The 14182-nt window shown below is 48.4% G+C and overlaps 1 protein-coding gene across 1 annotated transcript; it reads left to right on the forward strand.

Moving 5' to 3' along the window:
• The first annotated feature begins 2178 nt into the window (after nt 1-2178).
• On the forward strand, nt 2179-5101 carry LOC143930984 (C3a anaphylatoxin chemotactic receptor-like). The gene is made up of 2 exons (XM_077455696.1): nt 2179-3900; nt 3931-5101. Exon 1 carries the CDS (start codon nt 2209-2211, stop codon nt 3274-3276), a length of 1068 nt encoding a protein of 355 aa, XP_077311822.1. The 5' UTR covers nt 2179-2208; the 3' UTR covers nt 3277-3900; nt 3931-5101.
• The last annotated feature ends 9081 nt before the right edge of the window (nt 5102-14182 follow it).

The following is a 14182-nucleotide window of genomic DNA, read 5'->3' on the forward strand; positions in this document are numbered from 1 at the left end:
CTCACTAACCTCTTTTATTATTTCACTTATTCTCCTCTGTATTTTTCTCATCTTTCTCACATCACTGGGTGAAGTGGAGGGCGAGCCGCGCAGCCATTACTTTGTCACTGAAACCGGCCCACTGAGCCATCGGCCCACCGGGAAACTCCCTGTAGTCCCAATGGCCAGTACATGCCTGATTCTTACCTTCTGCCGCCTCCCCCCCACTTTCTTCCTCCCAATCAAAACCCCCTCCCCCCCAATCTCCTTGTGGTGCCCCCTCCACCTCACATGATACCACATTGCCCAGGGCAGACGCCCCTCTTGCCCCCTCCTGCCCACCCCTTGTCTTGCCTTGGGACAAGTACTGCATGGGACAGATCCGTATTGTCAGGGCCGTCTTTAATATTGATTGGACCCTGGGCAAAAATTTTCTTAGGGCCCCCCTCCCCCCATGCAATTTCCCTCTCCACCTTCTCTAAGACATACAATAAATAGCAGCTAGACTTAAAATCGGTTTACTGTATCAGATCAGGCAGCAATTGTGATTGGTTGCCAGAGGTTACAGCATATCATTACTGCTTACTGACTGGTTGCTAGAGGTTACAGCACTCCTTAAGGCTCATTGATTAGTTGCTAGAGGTTACAGCACATTTCTGCTTGTTGATTGGCTGCTAGAGATTGCTGTACCGTTATACTGCTCACTGGTTGCTATAGGTTACAGCACATCTTCTCTTCACTGCAGGGGGGCATGATATACTTATGAATGCTGCCTTTATTTACATATCAATGCAGTTGGCCTCAGCTATTTACATATGCATGTCACTGCTATTTACATATGAATGCCAGTATTTACATGTAAACACAGGTCTGCAGGTGAGTCATCTGTACACAACAATAGGGCAGAGCTGGGCAGCATTAGTAGCAGCACTTCACACTGAGATATCAGGACACAGCACAGGACTAAAACTTCAAGGGAATGTAAACTGGGATAGTTGGCAATGATGAGGCAGCTGCTTTGGGCCCCACAACAATGACAGGGCCCAGGGCAGCTGCCCCTTTGCCCTGCCTTAAAAACGGCCCTGCGTATTGTATGTGAACATTGCAGCCAGGGCAGTATTATTTATATCTTAAACCTCCAGAAGGCCCTGGAGTAGGACTTTATGAGTGAAGACTATGACTAGGATCAGGGCTGGACTGGGACAGAAATTTGGCCCTGGACTTCATCCAGACTGGCCCACTTACATTTTGAGTGTCCCATCAGCACTCCCTTACATCAGAGTGTCCCATCAGCACCCCCTTACATCAGAGTGTCCCATCAGCAGCCCCCTTACATCAGAGTGTCCCATGAGCAGCCCCCTTACATCAGAGTGTCCATCAGCACCCCCTTACATCAGAGTGTCCCATCAGCACCCCTTACATCAGAGTGTCCCATGAGCAGCCCCCTTACATCAGAGTGTCCCATCAGCACTCCCTTACGTAAGAGTCTCCCATGAGCAGCCCCCTTACATCAGAGTGTCCCATGAGCAGTCCCCTTACATCAGAGTGTCCCATCAGCACCCCCTTACATCAGAGTGTCCCATGAGCAGCCCCCTTACATCAGAGTGTCCCATCAGCACTCCCTTACGTAAGAGTCTCCCATGAGCAGCCCCCTTACATCAGAGTGTCCCATGAGCAGTCCCCTTACATCAGAGTGTCCATCAGCACCCCCTTACATCAGAGTGTCCCATCAGCAGCCCCCTTACATCAGAGTGTCCCATCACCAGCCCCCTTACATCAGAGTGTCCCATCACCAGCCCCCTTACATCAGAGTGCCCCATTACCACCCCCTTACATCAGAGTGTCCCATGAACAGCCCCCTTACATCAGAGTGTCCATCAGCACCCCCTTACGTCAGAGTGTCCCATGAGCAGCCCCCTTACATCAGAGTGTCCCATCAGCACCCCCTTACGTAAGAGTGTCCCATGAGCAACCCCCTTACATCAGAGTGTCCATCAGCACCCCCTTACATCAGAGTGTCCCATCAGCAGCCCCCTTACATCAGAGTGGCCCACTGAGCCATCGGCCCACCGGGAAACTCCCGGTAGTCCCGATGGCCAGTACATGCCTGACTAGGATGCACTCAGTTTCTCAGTTGGTGATTTATGACTATAAAATAGGGGGCTGTCTTCTTTTCCACCGCAGAAATAAGTTTCAAACTTTCATTTTTAATCTCCGCAGGATATCAAGATGAGAAATGTGACCGAGGACTTAGCGCCCGCCGCACATCAAATCAACCCTCCAGTCTTCTCCATCCTCGTCATGGTGGTCACCTTTCTTGTGGGAGTTCCCGGGAACTTGATGGTCATTTGGATCACCTCTTGCAATATGAAATGGACGGTGAACACCATCTGGTTTTGGAACCTTGCTTTGGCCGACGTCACCTGCTGCCTTTTTCTTCCGTTGTCCATCGCTCAGCTCTTCTACGAGGAGTGGCTGTACGGCCCTGCTCTCTGCAAAGTCGTACCCGTCATCGTCCACCTTACTATGTTTGCCAGCGTCTTCACCCTGGTGGCCATTAGCGTTGACCGGTGCCTTCTGGTTGTCCAACCCGTGTGGGCTCAAAATAAGCGCAGCTTACGAATGGCGTGGGTCTTGTGCGGGGTTATTTGGATGTTGTCCTTCTTGATGTGTCTACCTGCTCTCCTGCACCGGAAAACGTTCTCTCTTGATAACATTACTGATTGTAATTATTATGATATTATAGAGCAATCGCACTTGAATGTTGACACAGTTGAGGATTTTGACTATGAATTATTCTATGCCAACCATTCTTTCTTGAATTACGGTACAGAAGACGTGGACAGCCAACCTCAGCCTTTGCTGATTAAAATTACTTACACCCGCATGGTTTTTGGTTTTCTGATCCCTCTCTTAATTGTTTCCACCAGCTACATCCTACTGGCTTTTAGGATTAGAAACACCCGACTTTTCAAGGTCAGCAGGAAAACCACCAAGGTGGCTCTTGGTGTTGTGGTGGCATTTTTCGTCACATGGGCCCCCTACCACATATTGGGTGTGCTCGTGCTATACTTTAAAGATGAGTTTTTGGAAAGACTGGATGATCTATCGGTGGCCTTGGCCTACTTCAACAGCTGTATCAACCCGATACTCTACGTCTTCATGGGGAAAGATATGAAGGGCAGGGTGCAACAGTCTGTTCGCAGGGTCATGCAAAATGCCCTCAGCGAAGAGCTCTCTAGAAGTACTGAGCGCACCAGGAGCAGAATCACCGCGGAAGACAGCCAGGCTCTCTGAGCTCAATGACCAATGAAAATTTTAACTCATTAGCTGCTTTTCCATTTGTAGCACTCACCCCCCCCCCCCCCCAAGGGGCGGCTGGTTTGCCTCAGGTTCTTTTCCCAAAATGCTGCAACAGCAGCCAGGTACACAGCAACATCCACTCTTCTGGCTCAATGAACAGCCTAGGGGGTTGCCTTTTTTTTTATTTATATCTGGATAACTTGGGCCGTCTTCAGGGCTGAACTGGGACCAAAATTTGGCCCTGGGCTTCATCCAGACCGGCCCACTTTAATTTTGCAAACGCGCAAAAAACAGTATATAAACTGTACGCAATTGGGCAAAAAAAAAACCCTAGAGAGCCCCCCTTACATCAGGGTCCCCAGAGAGCCCCTCCTTACATCTGGGTCCCCAGAGAGTCCCCCACTTACATCAGGGTCCCCAGAAAGCCTCCCTTTACATCAGGGTCCCCATATAGCCTTCCCCTTACATCAGGGTCCCCAGAGAGCCCCTCTTACATCAGAGTCCCCAGAGATCATCCGACTTACATCAGGGTCCCTAGAGAGCCAACCCCTTACATCCGGGTCCCCGCAGAGCCCCCCCTTACATCTGGGTCCACAGAGAGCCTCTCTCTTACATCAGGTTCCCCAGAGAGCGTCCGGCTTACATCAGGGTCCCCAGAGAGCCCCTCCTTACATCAGGGTCACCAGAAAGAGGGCAAGTAGTGGGCCGGGACCCTGTGGTTGGGGACTCCTGGACTGACTCTGGGCTATGGGCCCCAGATTCGAGGCTATAGCCCCAAAAGTCCACCCCAGCAATGCCACTGGCTGTCACTGAAACTGGCCCACTGAGCCATCGGCCCACCGGGAAACTCCCTATAGTCCCTATGGCCAGTACATGCCTGGTCGTCTTTACTATTGATTGGACCCTGGGCAGACATTTTCTTGGGCCCCCTCCATGCAATTCCACCTGCTCTGAGACATACAATAAATAGCAGCTAGACTCAAAATCAGTTTACTAAATCGGATAAGGCAGTGATTGCGATTGGTTGCTGGAGGTTACAGCATATCATTACCGCTCATTGGCTGCTAGAGGTCACAGCACGAGACTTTTGATTGTTAATTGGTTGCTAGAGATTACTGCACATCAATACTGTTCACTGATTGGTTGCTAGAGGTTACTGCACTTTAGTACTGCTCACTGATTGGTTGCTAGACTGTACTCAGGGAGGCATGATATACATATGAATGCCGCCTCTATTTACATATCAATGCAGATGGTCCAACACTATTAACATATTAATGGTGCTGCTATTTACATATCAGTTATTTACATGTAAACACAGGAACTGCAGGTGAGTCATCTGTACACAACAATAGGGCAGAGCTGGGCAGCATTAGTAACAGAACTTGACACTGAGATATTGGGACACAACATGGGACTAAAACTTCAAGAGACAAGGGAATTTAAACTGGGATATGAGGCAGCTGCTTTGGGCCCCAAAACAATGACAGGGCCCAGGGCAGCTGCCCCTTTTGCCCTGCCTTAAAGACGGCCCTGTGGGTAGGGCGTAGGGAGCTGTGGGATACTCCACAAACACAGAACAGCAATCAGAGGACACTCTCCAATTTATCGCTATGGCTTAGGAAAGTCCTTCTAGCAATAGCCCCAGGATAATGGACAGCACTGGGGCAACTGGGGAACAGAAATGTTCCAGGCAAGCACTAGTTTGGATGCACAAGGGATGTCAGTTGCAACAGTCCTTAGGTCCAGGGCCAGGACAAGGGGTAGCTAGGAGGGACTGCTGCCCTGGGCTCTGTGGTATCATGTGAGGTAGGGGGGAGTGCCACAAAGAGATTGGGGGGAGGGGATTTGTGTTGGAAAGAGGAATTTGGTGGGGCGGCAGGGGGGGAGTATTGTTCTAGGAGGGTAAATTTTGGGGGGGGGGTGCTAAGAGTGATGATTTATGGGGATTTATGTTGGGAGGGGGGAAGATTTGTGCTAGGAGAGGGGATTTGGGGGGAATTTGTGCTGGGAGGGGGGGTTGTGGAGTGGGGGGAGAAGATGTGTACGGGGGGGGGATTTTTGGGGTAGAGGATTTGTACTTAGGGGGTATGAGCCTGGGGAATTTGGAGGATGGGGGGGGCAAAGATTTGTGCTGAGAAAGGGTATTTCACCAGGAGGGGCAGATTTGTACTGGAGGAAAAGGGGAAAATTATGCTTGGGGGGTAAGCATGCAAATTAGTGCTCAGCGTTTTTGTAAAGTGGATTTTTGACACATAATACTCATACATCTTGGGTGGGGGGAGGGGCAGTTTGGCATATTCCCCCTGTGCTCTAGATGACCTTGTCTCAGCACTGTTTAGGTCTTTACTCACAGTGTCCCCGGATATTTGGATGCCTCCTTCCACTATAAGATAGACATTTCTCCAGTTAACCCTCCAGACTGAATCTTCAGTAAAATCTCCTTTCTTGGCTTTAGAGATTCTTAGCAGAACAGACCCCCCCCCCATCCCCCCATCCCAGCTCTTCCACAGCTGGGACCACGATGAACATATGTAGAATTTTAGCTGGGGTTGCCTAGAAGGCTGGGACAAGAACAGGTCTTCCTCAGGCTCCAAACTATTTATGCACTCTCCCAGCCACCTACTGGGCACCCCCCCCCACCAAGGATTGGCTGGCACGACATAAATATTTAACTGCTGATTTGCCTCCTCCCAACCATTTTCTGGAATTCTTCAAGAAGACAGGAGAAAGCAATCAAACCTGCAGCCTTCAGAGCATGGAACAGCCCAAAGCAATCACGATCTGCTCCATGAGTTACAGAGGAGCCAAAAAAGAACTAAATGTACCTAGCTTTTTGTACCTCTTGCTAACCTTGTGCAGACTGATGTTTGTGCAGAAGCTGGAGGGAGTACAGATCCTTATATTATTTTTAGCACAGCTATACATGGGAAAGTCATTATGAAATCGTAATCTGGCCATCTTTGAAGTTTGTGGCGTTGAATGAGGTTTCCATTATAACGGTCATATGGATTTCACCGTGAAAACTTGCCATTTTCTTGGTCTTGCCAATATTTTTTATTTTTTCCAGAACTTTGCCTGACCTCCTCAGAACCACCTAAAGAAACCTGCAGATAGAACACGTTCCCATTTCCAATAACCAGCGCAGACACCACCAATATATAACCGCCATGAAAATTTAATTGGCCTGCAGGAGGCGAAGGTCTGCCCCCTCTCCTCCTCCCAATCCAAACCCCCTCCCCCCAATTTCCTTGCTTGAGACAGGTCTGCCTCAAGCTCCGAACTATTTATGCACTCTCCCAGCCACCTTCTGGGCACCCTCCCCCAAGGATTGGCTGGCACGACATAAATATTTAATTGCTGATTTGCCTCCTCCCAACCATTTTAAAGAAAGATTGCAGATGACCACATGTAGTAGATCGTAATGTGACCGCACGGCTGCTGTTAGAAACCACAGGGCCCCATACAGCTAACCTGGCAGCCCCCCCCCCCCCCCCCCCGCCAAAAAGCACAGTTTTCTATGATTCAGTTATGAATGAACCTAGTGAGTGATTGGTACCAATCACTCCTTGCGTTCATTCAGGAAAGGAAGGGGCCGGTAAATGTCACATCCTGAAGCATCATATTGTGTGCGTGCACTCGCCCGTGGCATTGCTCCCAACTTTTTGAGATGGGAATGAGGGACATCTATTAAGAAAAGTAAGTAGGACACCCCCCCCCCCCCCCCACGCCATGCCCCCTTAAAGGAGAATAATACAGAAAAAAAATTAAGTAAACCCACCCAAACACCCAAGTGCTTTTTTTTTTACCACTTCTATTCCTTCATATTGCTTTTTGAATTTACAAATGCAGCAATTTAGAAATGGGATGAAAGGTTCAGCACCGGGAAACACTTTTCGAAAGATAAAAAGTGCATTTTATATACAGCTATATAGATCAGGCCAAAATGAGGGACAGAGGAGGAGGAAAGAGGGACAGAGGGACTTTGCTCCAAATCCAGGACAGTCCCTCGAAATCCGGGATAGTTGGGAGCCATGTGGTGGGAAGGAGAGGAGGGAGGTCGGTGCACTGTTGGGGGTGGGGGCACACGGGGGGAAATGTATGGTGCACAGGGAGGGTGATAGGTGTGGTGGGGGGAACCAATTACTGGAACTGATATTCTGTATTCTTTCTGCAGCAGCTGAAAGCCAGTGGGAGAGAGAGCAGAAGCTAGCTTTCAGCTGCTGCAGAGGGAACCATACAGGGGAGCGGTTCTAGTAATTATCTTTTGATTCACCCAACTCCCTAGGCCCCACCCCCCCCGCTGGCCTGGCCCCCATACAGGAGGACTGGTGGTACCCCCTTATCCATGGCCCTGTGTGATCGTGTTGGTTTCTGGATGACATGGAACTGCAAGCCCGCTGCAAAAGAAGATAAATACAAATCTAGGATGCCAATCTTTACTTTCTCGTAGAGCTCCAGGTGCTTCTTTGGTGTGTATTAGATAGCATGTCCATCACCGGACACTGCGGTTCCTGCAGCTAGCCCCTACTTCAGTACAGAACATTGGCAGAAGCAGGGGCTCGCTGTTTTATTTAGTCCAGGAAGCAACAGGGTTGCTCCAAAGATACCATTAACTGTTTTTTTTCTGTGACCGAAAACCACGTGGACTAAATAAAAGTTGACCTTTATCTGAAACGGTTTGATATTTTAGATTTTAGTAGATGTTGGGAAAAGTTTGCCTTTCGGGGACCCAATTGGTAAAATCTCATTGCTTGAATTGGCAGGTCTGCAGATTTGCCATGGCCACAAGGCCTCATACATGCTGGGTATTTAGTTCCGGTGCCTGGGGCTCTGGCGTGGAGGCGTGGAACATCCAGCCCTCACTGCTGGCAGCCTTTCAAGCCTGTCTGTGAGAGGCTGACAGTTGTACGGAGTTGGATAGGGCATCTAGTGGTATGAATGTTTAGGTCAACGTGTTCCTAGGATCAAACGTTCCCTGGGCGCCTACTGACTGAAACATACTGTACTCAGTGCAACATCCAGCTCCATCCAACCACAGCAGCTGTCAGACTCTCATAGAGTTTGACGGGCTGCCAACAGCGGGGCTGGATGATGCACATGTGCCCTCCACCCTGTGGTGCTTTTGATGTGTTTGTGTGTGTGTGTGTGTGTGTGTGTATATATATATATATATATATATATATATACATTGTGATTTTCTGAGGCCTATATACATCTTTTTGTTTGTTGAGATGACACTTCTCAAACAAATGCCATTAGAAATGTTTGCACTAGCTGTCCTCTAATGGGAAATCCCCTGGGCAAATGCCAGTTGGTAGTTAGATGCTCCCGTAGTTACAGGAATTCTGTAGCCAAGCTCACCAATTTTGCATCCAAGGTCAACAATAGCTTGACCTTTTTGACTTATATATGGCCTATAGCATGCACGATACAACAGTGCCAACTAGAGATTGAGCTGGGAACTGCTCACCCATACAAAGTAAAGGCAGATGGGATTGTCTACATAAACTTTCCAAATTAAAGGACAGCCGCATAAGCTGACAGGAGGGCTCCACAATGACATAACAACAAAAAAGATCTTTGCCAGGGGCAACTTCATGGGACCAAAGAAGAAACTTCACCTGAGGATGACTCTAGTGTCCGATTTCTTGCAATCACATGCAAGAAAGTAGAGTAAGCATGGAACCTTGGTTGCCTAGAGAGATCATGAAGCCATTAAGAAACTTTAAGCATATTCCTATTGTATAGATATGTAGTGTTTGTGCATGCTTGTTATATATAGATCTGTCAGTCTTGTACTGTATTCCTATAATTGTAATAGTTTGTATGTACAGCATTTTGTTGAGTAAAAACCCATTAATACACTTCAGAGGTGTTATTGCTTCCTTGGGTTTACTGCAAAGAACCTTAAAGTAGAACTATAGGCCAGGGATATGCCATTAGTGGACCTCCAGCTGTTTCAGAACTACAAGTCCCATGAGGCATTGCAAGGCTGACAGCCACACAAGCATGACACCCAGAGGCAGAGGCATGATGGGACTTGTAGTTTTGCAACAGCTGGAGGTCCGCTAATTGCACTTCCCTGCTATAGGCAAAACTTTATTTTTCATTTTGGAGAGATTTCCCTTCACTTCCTGTCCCATAGCCAACCAGGAAGTGAGAGAAAATCTCTGCTATTTGAGGGATTTCCTTGGGCCCCCCAGGTCAATAAAACTAGATCTGGGGACAACGCCACACAGACTGTTGGTTCCGGGTCACCTGTTCGCTGTGATAGCCTCTGATTGGCTATAACAATGATCAGTCACTGTGAGCCCACCCCTAAATTTACTTCCTCTTCCGAATGAAGAGAAAGATACATTGTATCTTCCTCTTCTTGCAGGAGAGGAAATGTAAACAAACCTAAGTGTGTAAAAAAATTAAATAAAAATAAGAATAAAAATAAAAATAAAGAATAAAAAATAAAGAAAAAAAATTAAAAAGATCAAGACTTGCCAGGGTTAGTGTTAGGGTCAAGCTTGGGGTCACAGATCACGGTCAGCATATTTTGGGTAGAATTTAAAAAAAAAAACATTTTTAACCACGTAAAGTGGAGGGCCACCCTGAAAAAAAAAAATACATTAAAAATGAGAAAAAAATCAGAAAAAAAAAAATGTTTTTTTTTTTAAAATTTACCAGAAATGGCTGTTGCTAGGCACATCATCCTAATCCGCCTCTTCCTCCTCCGCTGAGATCTTCTGGTCTTCTCTCCTCCGTGTGGCGTCTTCTGGGTAACGGGTCGCGCTGTGTTCTGGGAACTGTGTGTCCCAGAACACAGCACGCCCCATTCACAAAGCGCTTGGCGCGACTCGCGCATGCGCAGTAGGAAACGGGCAGTGAAGCCGCAAGGCTCCACTGCCTGTTTCCCTTAGCCAAAATGGCGGCGCCGGGACCCGAGACCGAGGGACAGGTCAGCCTCGGGCGGGCCGACATCGCGGGCGCCGTGGACAGGTAAGTGTGCTTATTAAAAGTCAGCAGCTACAGTGTTTGCAGCTGCTGACTTTTAAAAAAATTTTTTTTAAACCGGCCCTCCTCTTTGAGGACCAGAAGGATTTACCCACTCAGTTGACCAGGCCATTGAGATCCATGCGCCCGGCGTCCTGAAAGGATTGTCCTTAAAACAATGCGGTATAATCCACCTGGATACACAAAGTAGTTGTGGTGATATGTATGGGTTTACTAACACATGCGGTGTGTGACGTCTCACACACACACAGAGGGATCAGCTCCTGGTCTCCGCCCTATGGACATGCATACCATGACACCCTCTGTGTGTGTGGGGGGGGGGGGGTGTCTTCCGGAGCGCACGGTGCAGCCTTTGGTACCCGGGAGTCATCCCGTGTCACGCGACCCCTCCCCTTTTTGTGCCCGCGGTGCGTCATCACGGTGCGCCGTGTTTTGACACAACGGGGAGGGGTATTTAAGGACCATTTTTGATGGGATCCCTGGGAGCCTTGTGCTGATTTAGACAGGACAACGGGTCGTTTTTGACTTAAACAGAGGAGATCATTTGACAGAGCAAGTAATAGAACGGTGATACCCTCACTCTCAGGCATGTACTGGCCATTGGGACTACCGGGAGTTTCCTGGTGGGCCGATGGCTCAGTGGGCCACTCTGATGTAAGGGGGCTGGTGATGGGCCACTCTGATGTAAGGAGGCTGCTCATGGGACACTCTGACGTAAGGGGGTGCTGATGTTACACTCTGATGTACTGGGGCTGGTAATGGGACACTCTGATGTAAGGGATGCTGATGGGACACTCTGTTGTAAGGGGGCTGGTGATGGGACACTCTGATGTAAGGGGGTGCTGATGGGACACTCTGATGTAAGGGGGCTGGTAATGGGACACTCTGATGTAAGGGGTGCTGATGGGACACTCTGCTGTAAGGGGTGCTGATGGGACACTCTGATGTAAGGGGTGCTGATGGGACACTCTGATGTAAGGGGTGCTGATGGGACACTCTGTTGTAAGGGGGCTGGTGATGGGACACTGTGATGTAAGGGGGCTGGTGATGGGACACTCTGATGTAAGGGGGTGCTGATAGGACACTCTGATGTAAGGGGTCTGGTAATGGGACACTCTGCTGTAAGGGGTGCTGATGGGACACTCTGATGTAAGGGGTGCTGATGGGACACTCTGATGTAAGGAGCTGGTGATGGGACACTGTGATGTAAGGGGGCTGGTGATGGGACACTCTGATGTAAGGGGGTGCTGATAGGACACTCTGATGTAAGGGGTCTGGTAATGGGACACTCTGCTGTAAGGGGTGCTGATGGGACACTCTGATGTAAGGGGTGCTGATGGGACACTCTGATGTAAGGGGGCTGGTAATGGGACACTCTGTTGTAAGGAGGCTGGTATTGGGACACTCTGATGTAAGGGGTGCTCATGGGACACTCTGATGTAAGGGGTGCTGATGGGACACTCTGATGTAAGGGGTGCTGATGGGACACTCAAAATGTATGTGGGCCGGTCTGGATGAAGTCCAGGGCCAAATTTCTGTTCCAGTCCAGCCCTGCTCACTCTGTTCATTTCAAATAGGTGTAGACATCGTCTGTCGTGAGGGGCTTTTCCTCTTTGTTTCTCTCTTCCTTGCCGTTTGGAGTACATATTGACCCATGGATGGGCTTCACTGACCTAAAATTGAGGCAAGTACAATTGAGATTTAAACCAAGTACCTTAACAGGATTCATCATAGTGTGAATGTTGTATGATAAGTGTCAGGAAAGGTTCCACCCGCTGGTGCCACTGTCAGACCTTTGGCTTGCAGTACTGGTGTCCACCAACGGGTGTCTCCTGGCTTTTTACCATAGCGTTTACACCCCTCCCTATGGGAGACCCGGCAACTTTTGGGTGGTTTTGGCTGTGCGGATGGTGTATAACCCTTTCATGACTAAGCCTATTTTTGGCATTTGGTGTTTACAAGTTAAAATCCATATTTTTTGCTAGAAAATTACTTGGAATCCCCAAACATTATATATATATATTTTTTAGCAGAGACTCTAGAGAATAAAATGGTGATTGTTGCAATATTTTATGTCACACGGTATTTGCGCAGCGGTGTTTTAAACGCAACTTTTTGGGAAAAGGGACACTTTCATGAATTAAAGCGGAGGTCCACCCTAAAGTGGACCTTCCGCTCATCGGAACCCTCCCCCCCTCCGGCGCCACAATTGGCACCTTTCAGGGGGAGGGGGGTGCAGATACCTGTACAGTACAGGTATCTGCACCCACTTCCGGGATAGCTCTCTGCGGAAAGGGGCGTAGATTACGCCCCTTTCCGCAAGTGCCCGCCCCTTTCCGAAAGTGCCCCGCTGCCTGCTGGGAAACACACAGATCCCAGAGGCAGCGGGGACCGTCCTTATTGCGCAGCACGACTCGCGCATGCGCAGTAGGGAGCCGGGAAATGAAGCTGAAAGGCTCCACTTCCTGATTCCCATACCCAAGATGGCGGCGGCAGCACCCGAGAGACGATCGAGAGATCGGCTTCGGGTGCCGACATCGCGGGCGCGCTGGACAGGTAAGTGTCACTATTTTAAAAGTCAGCAGCTGCAGTATTTGTAGCTGCTGGCTTTTAAAAAAAAAAAAAAAACGCGGTGGACTCCTGCTTTAAAAAAAAAACGAAACAGTAAAATTAGCCCAATTTTTTTGCATAATGTGAAAAGATAATGTTACGCCTGAGTAAATAGATACCAAACATGTCACACTTTATAATTGCACGCACTCGTGGATTGACGACAAAGTACGGTACCTAAAAATCTCAATAGGCGACGCTTTAAAAATTTTTTTACAGTTACCAGGTTAGCGTTACAGAGGAGGTCTAGTACTAGAATTATTGCTCTCGCTCTGACGATCGCTGGCGATACCTCACATGTGTGATTTGAACACCGTGCGGGCGCGACTTCCGTATGCGTTTTCTTTGCTTCGCGAGCTCGCGGGGACGGCGGGCGCTTTAAAAATTTATTGTTTTTTTTTTTAATGTATTTTAAAATGACTAAATTGTTTTAAAAAAAATAAAAAATTGATCACTTTTATTGCTGTCACAAGGAATGTAAACATCCCTTGTGACAGTAATAGGCGGTGACAGGTACTCTTTATGGAGGGATCGGGGGGTCTAAAAGATCCCCCCACCCCTCCTTTACACTTCAATGTATTCAGATCGCCGAAAATGGCGATTCTGAATACCGTATATATTTTTTTAAAACCGGCGCCATTGGCAGCCAAGTAAACGGGAAGTGACGTCATGACGTCGCTTCCGTGTTTACTATGAGGAGACTGGAATAAAGCCGATTACGGATTCGTTCCAGTTCCTCCCCGGCAGCCAGAGGCATTGGATGTGGAATCGGTGCTCCCGATCGAGCGGGAGCACCGGTAACAGCGGCTGGAGGCGGCGGGAGGGGGGGGGCGTCCCCTCCCGCTCCTCCGGCATTACCGCCGAGCGGCTTTTAGCTGCTTCGGTTGTTATGGCTGGATAGCCAATCGCCCGCTGGAAAAAATGGTACCCTGCAGGTGCGGGCATCATCCCGGTATAACCCCCGGAAGCCGAGTACGCAGATCTGCGTACGCTCAGCGGGAAAGGGATAATAATATATGATTTGTTAATTCTTGTTGTACAAATTTATTTTGCTTTTCTGTTGTTTTTTTTTTTTGCGCACATTTAAAGTTGATTGATTAGAGGTCTTCATATTTAGTAAATGAATCTTCACGTTCTTTCCTGAGGAAGCCACCTGGCGAAACATGTAGAAAAAACATGAACGTGATGAAAATATGAATGTGATTACAGTAAATCATTGTCATTAATAGGATGTCTGCGCACACCTATGGCTATGATTGTATTGTATGCATCCGTTTTATGATTT

Source organism: Lithobates pipiens, unplaced genomic scaffold (assembly GCF_037356315.1).
Source record: "Lithobates pipiens isolate NorthernLeopardFrog02 unplaced genomic scaffold, aLitPip1_a1.2 Scaffold_25, whole genome shotgun sequence".
NCBI lineage: Eukaryota > Metazoa > Chordata > Amphibia > Anura > Ranidae > Lithobates > Lithobates pipiens.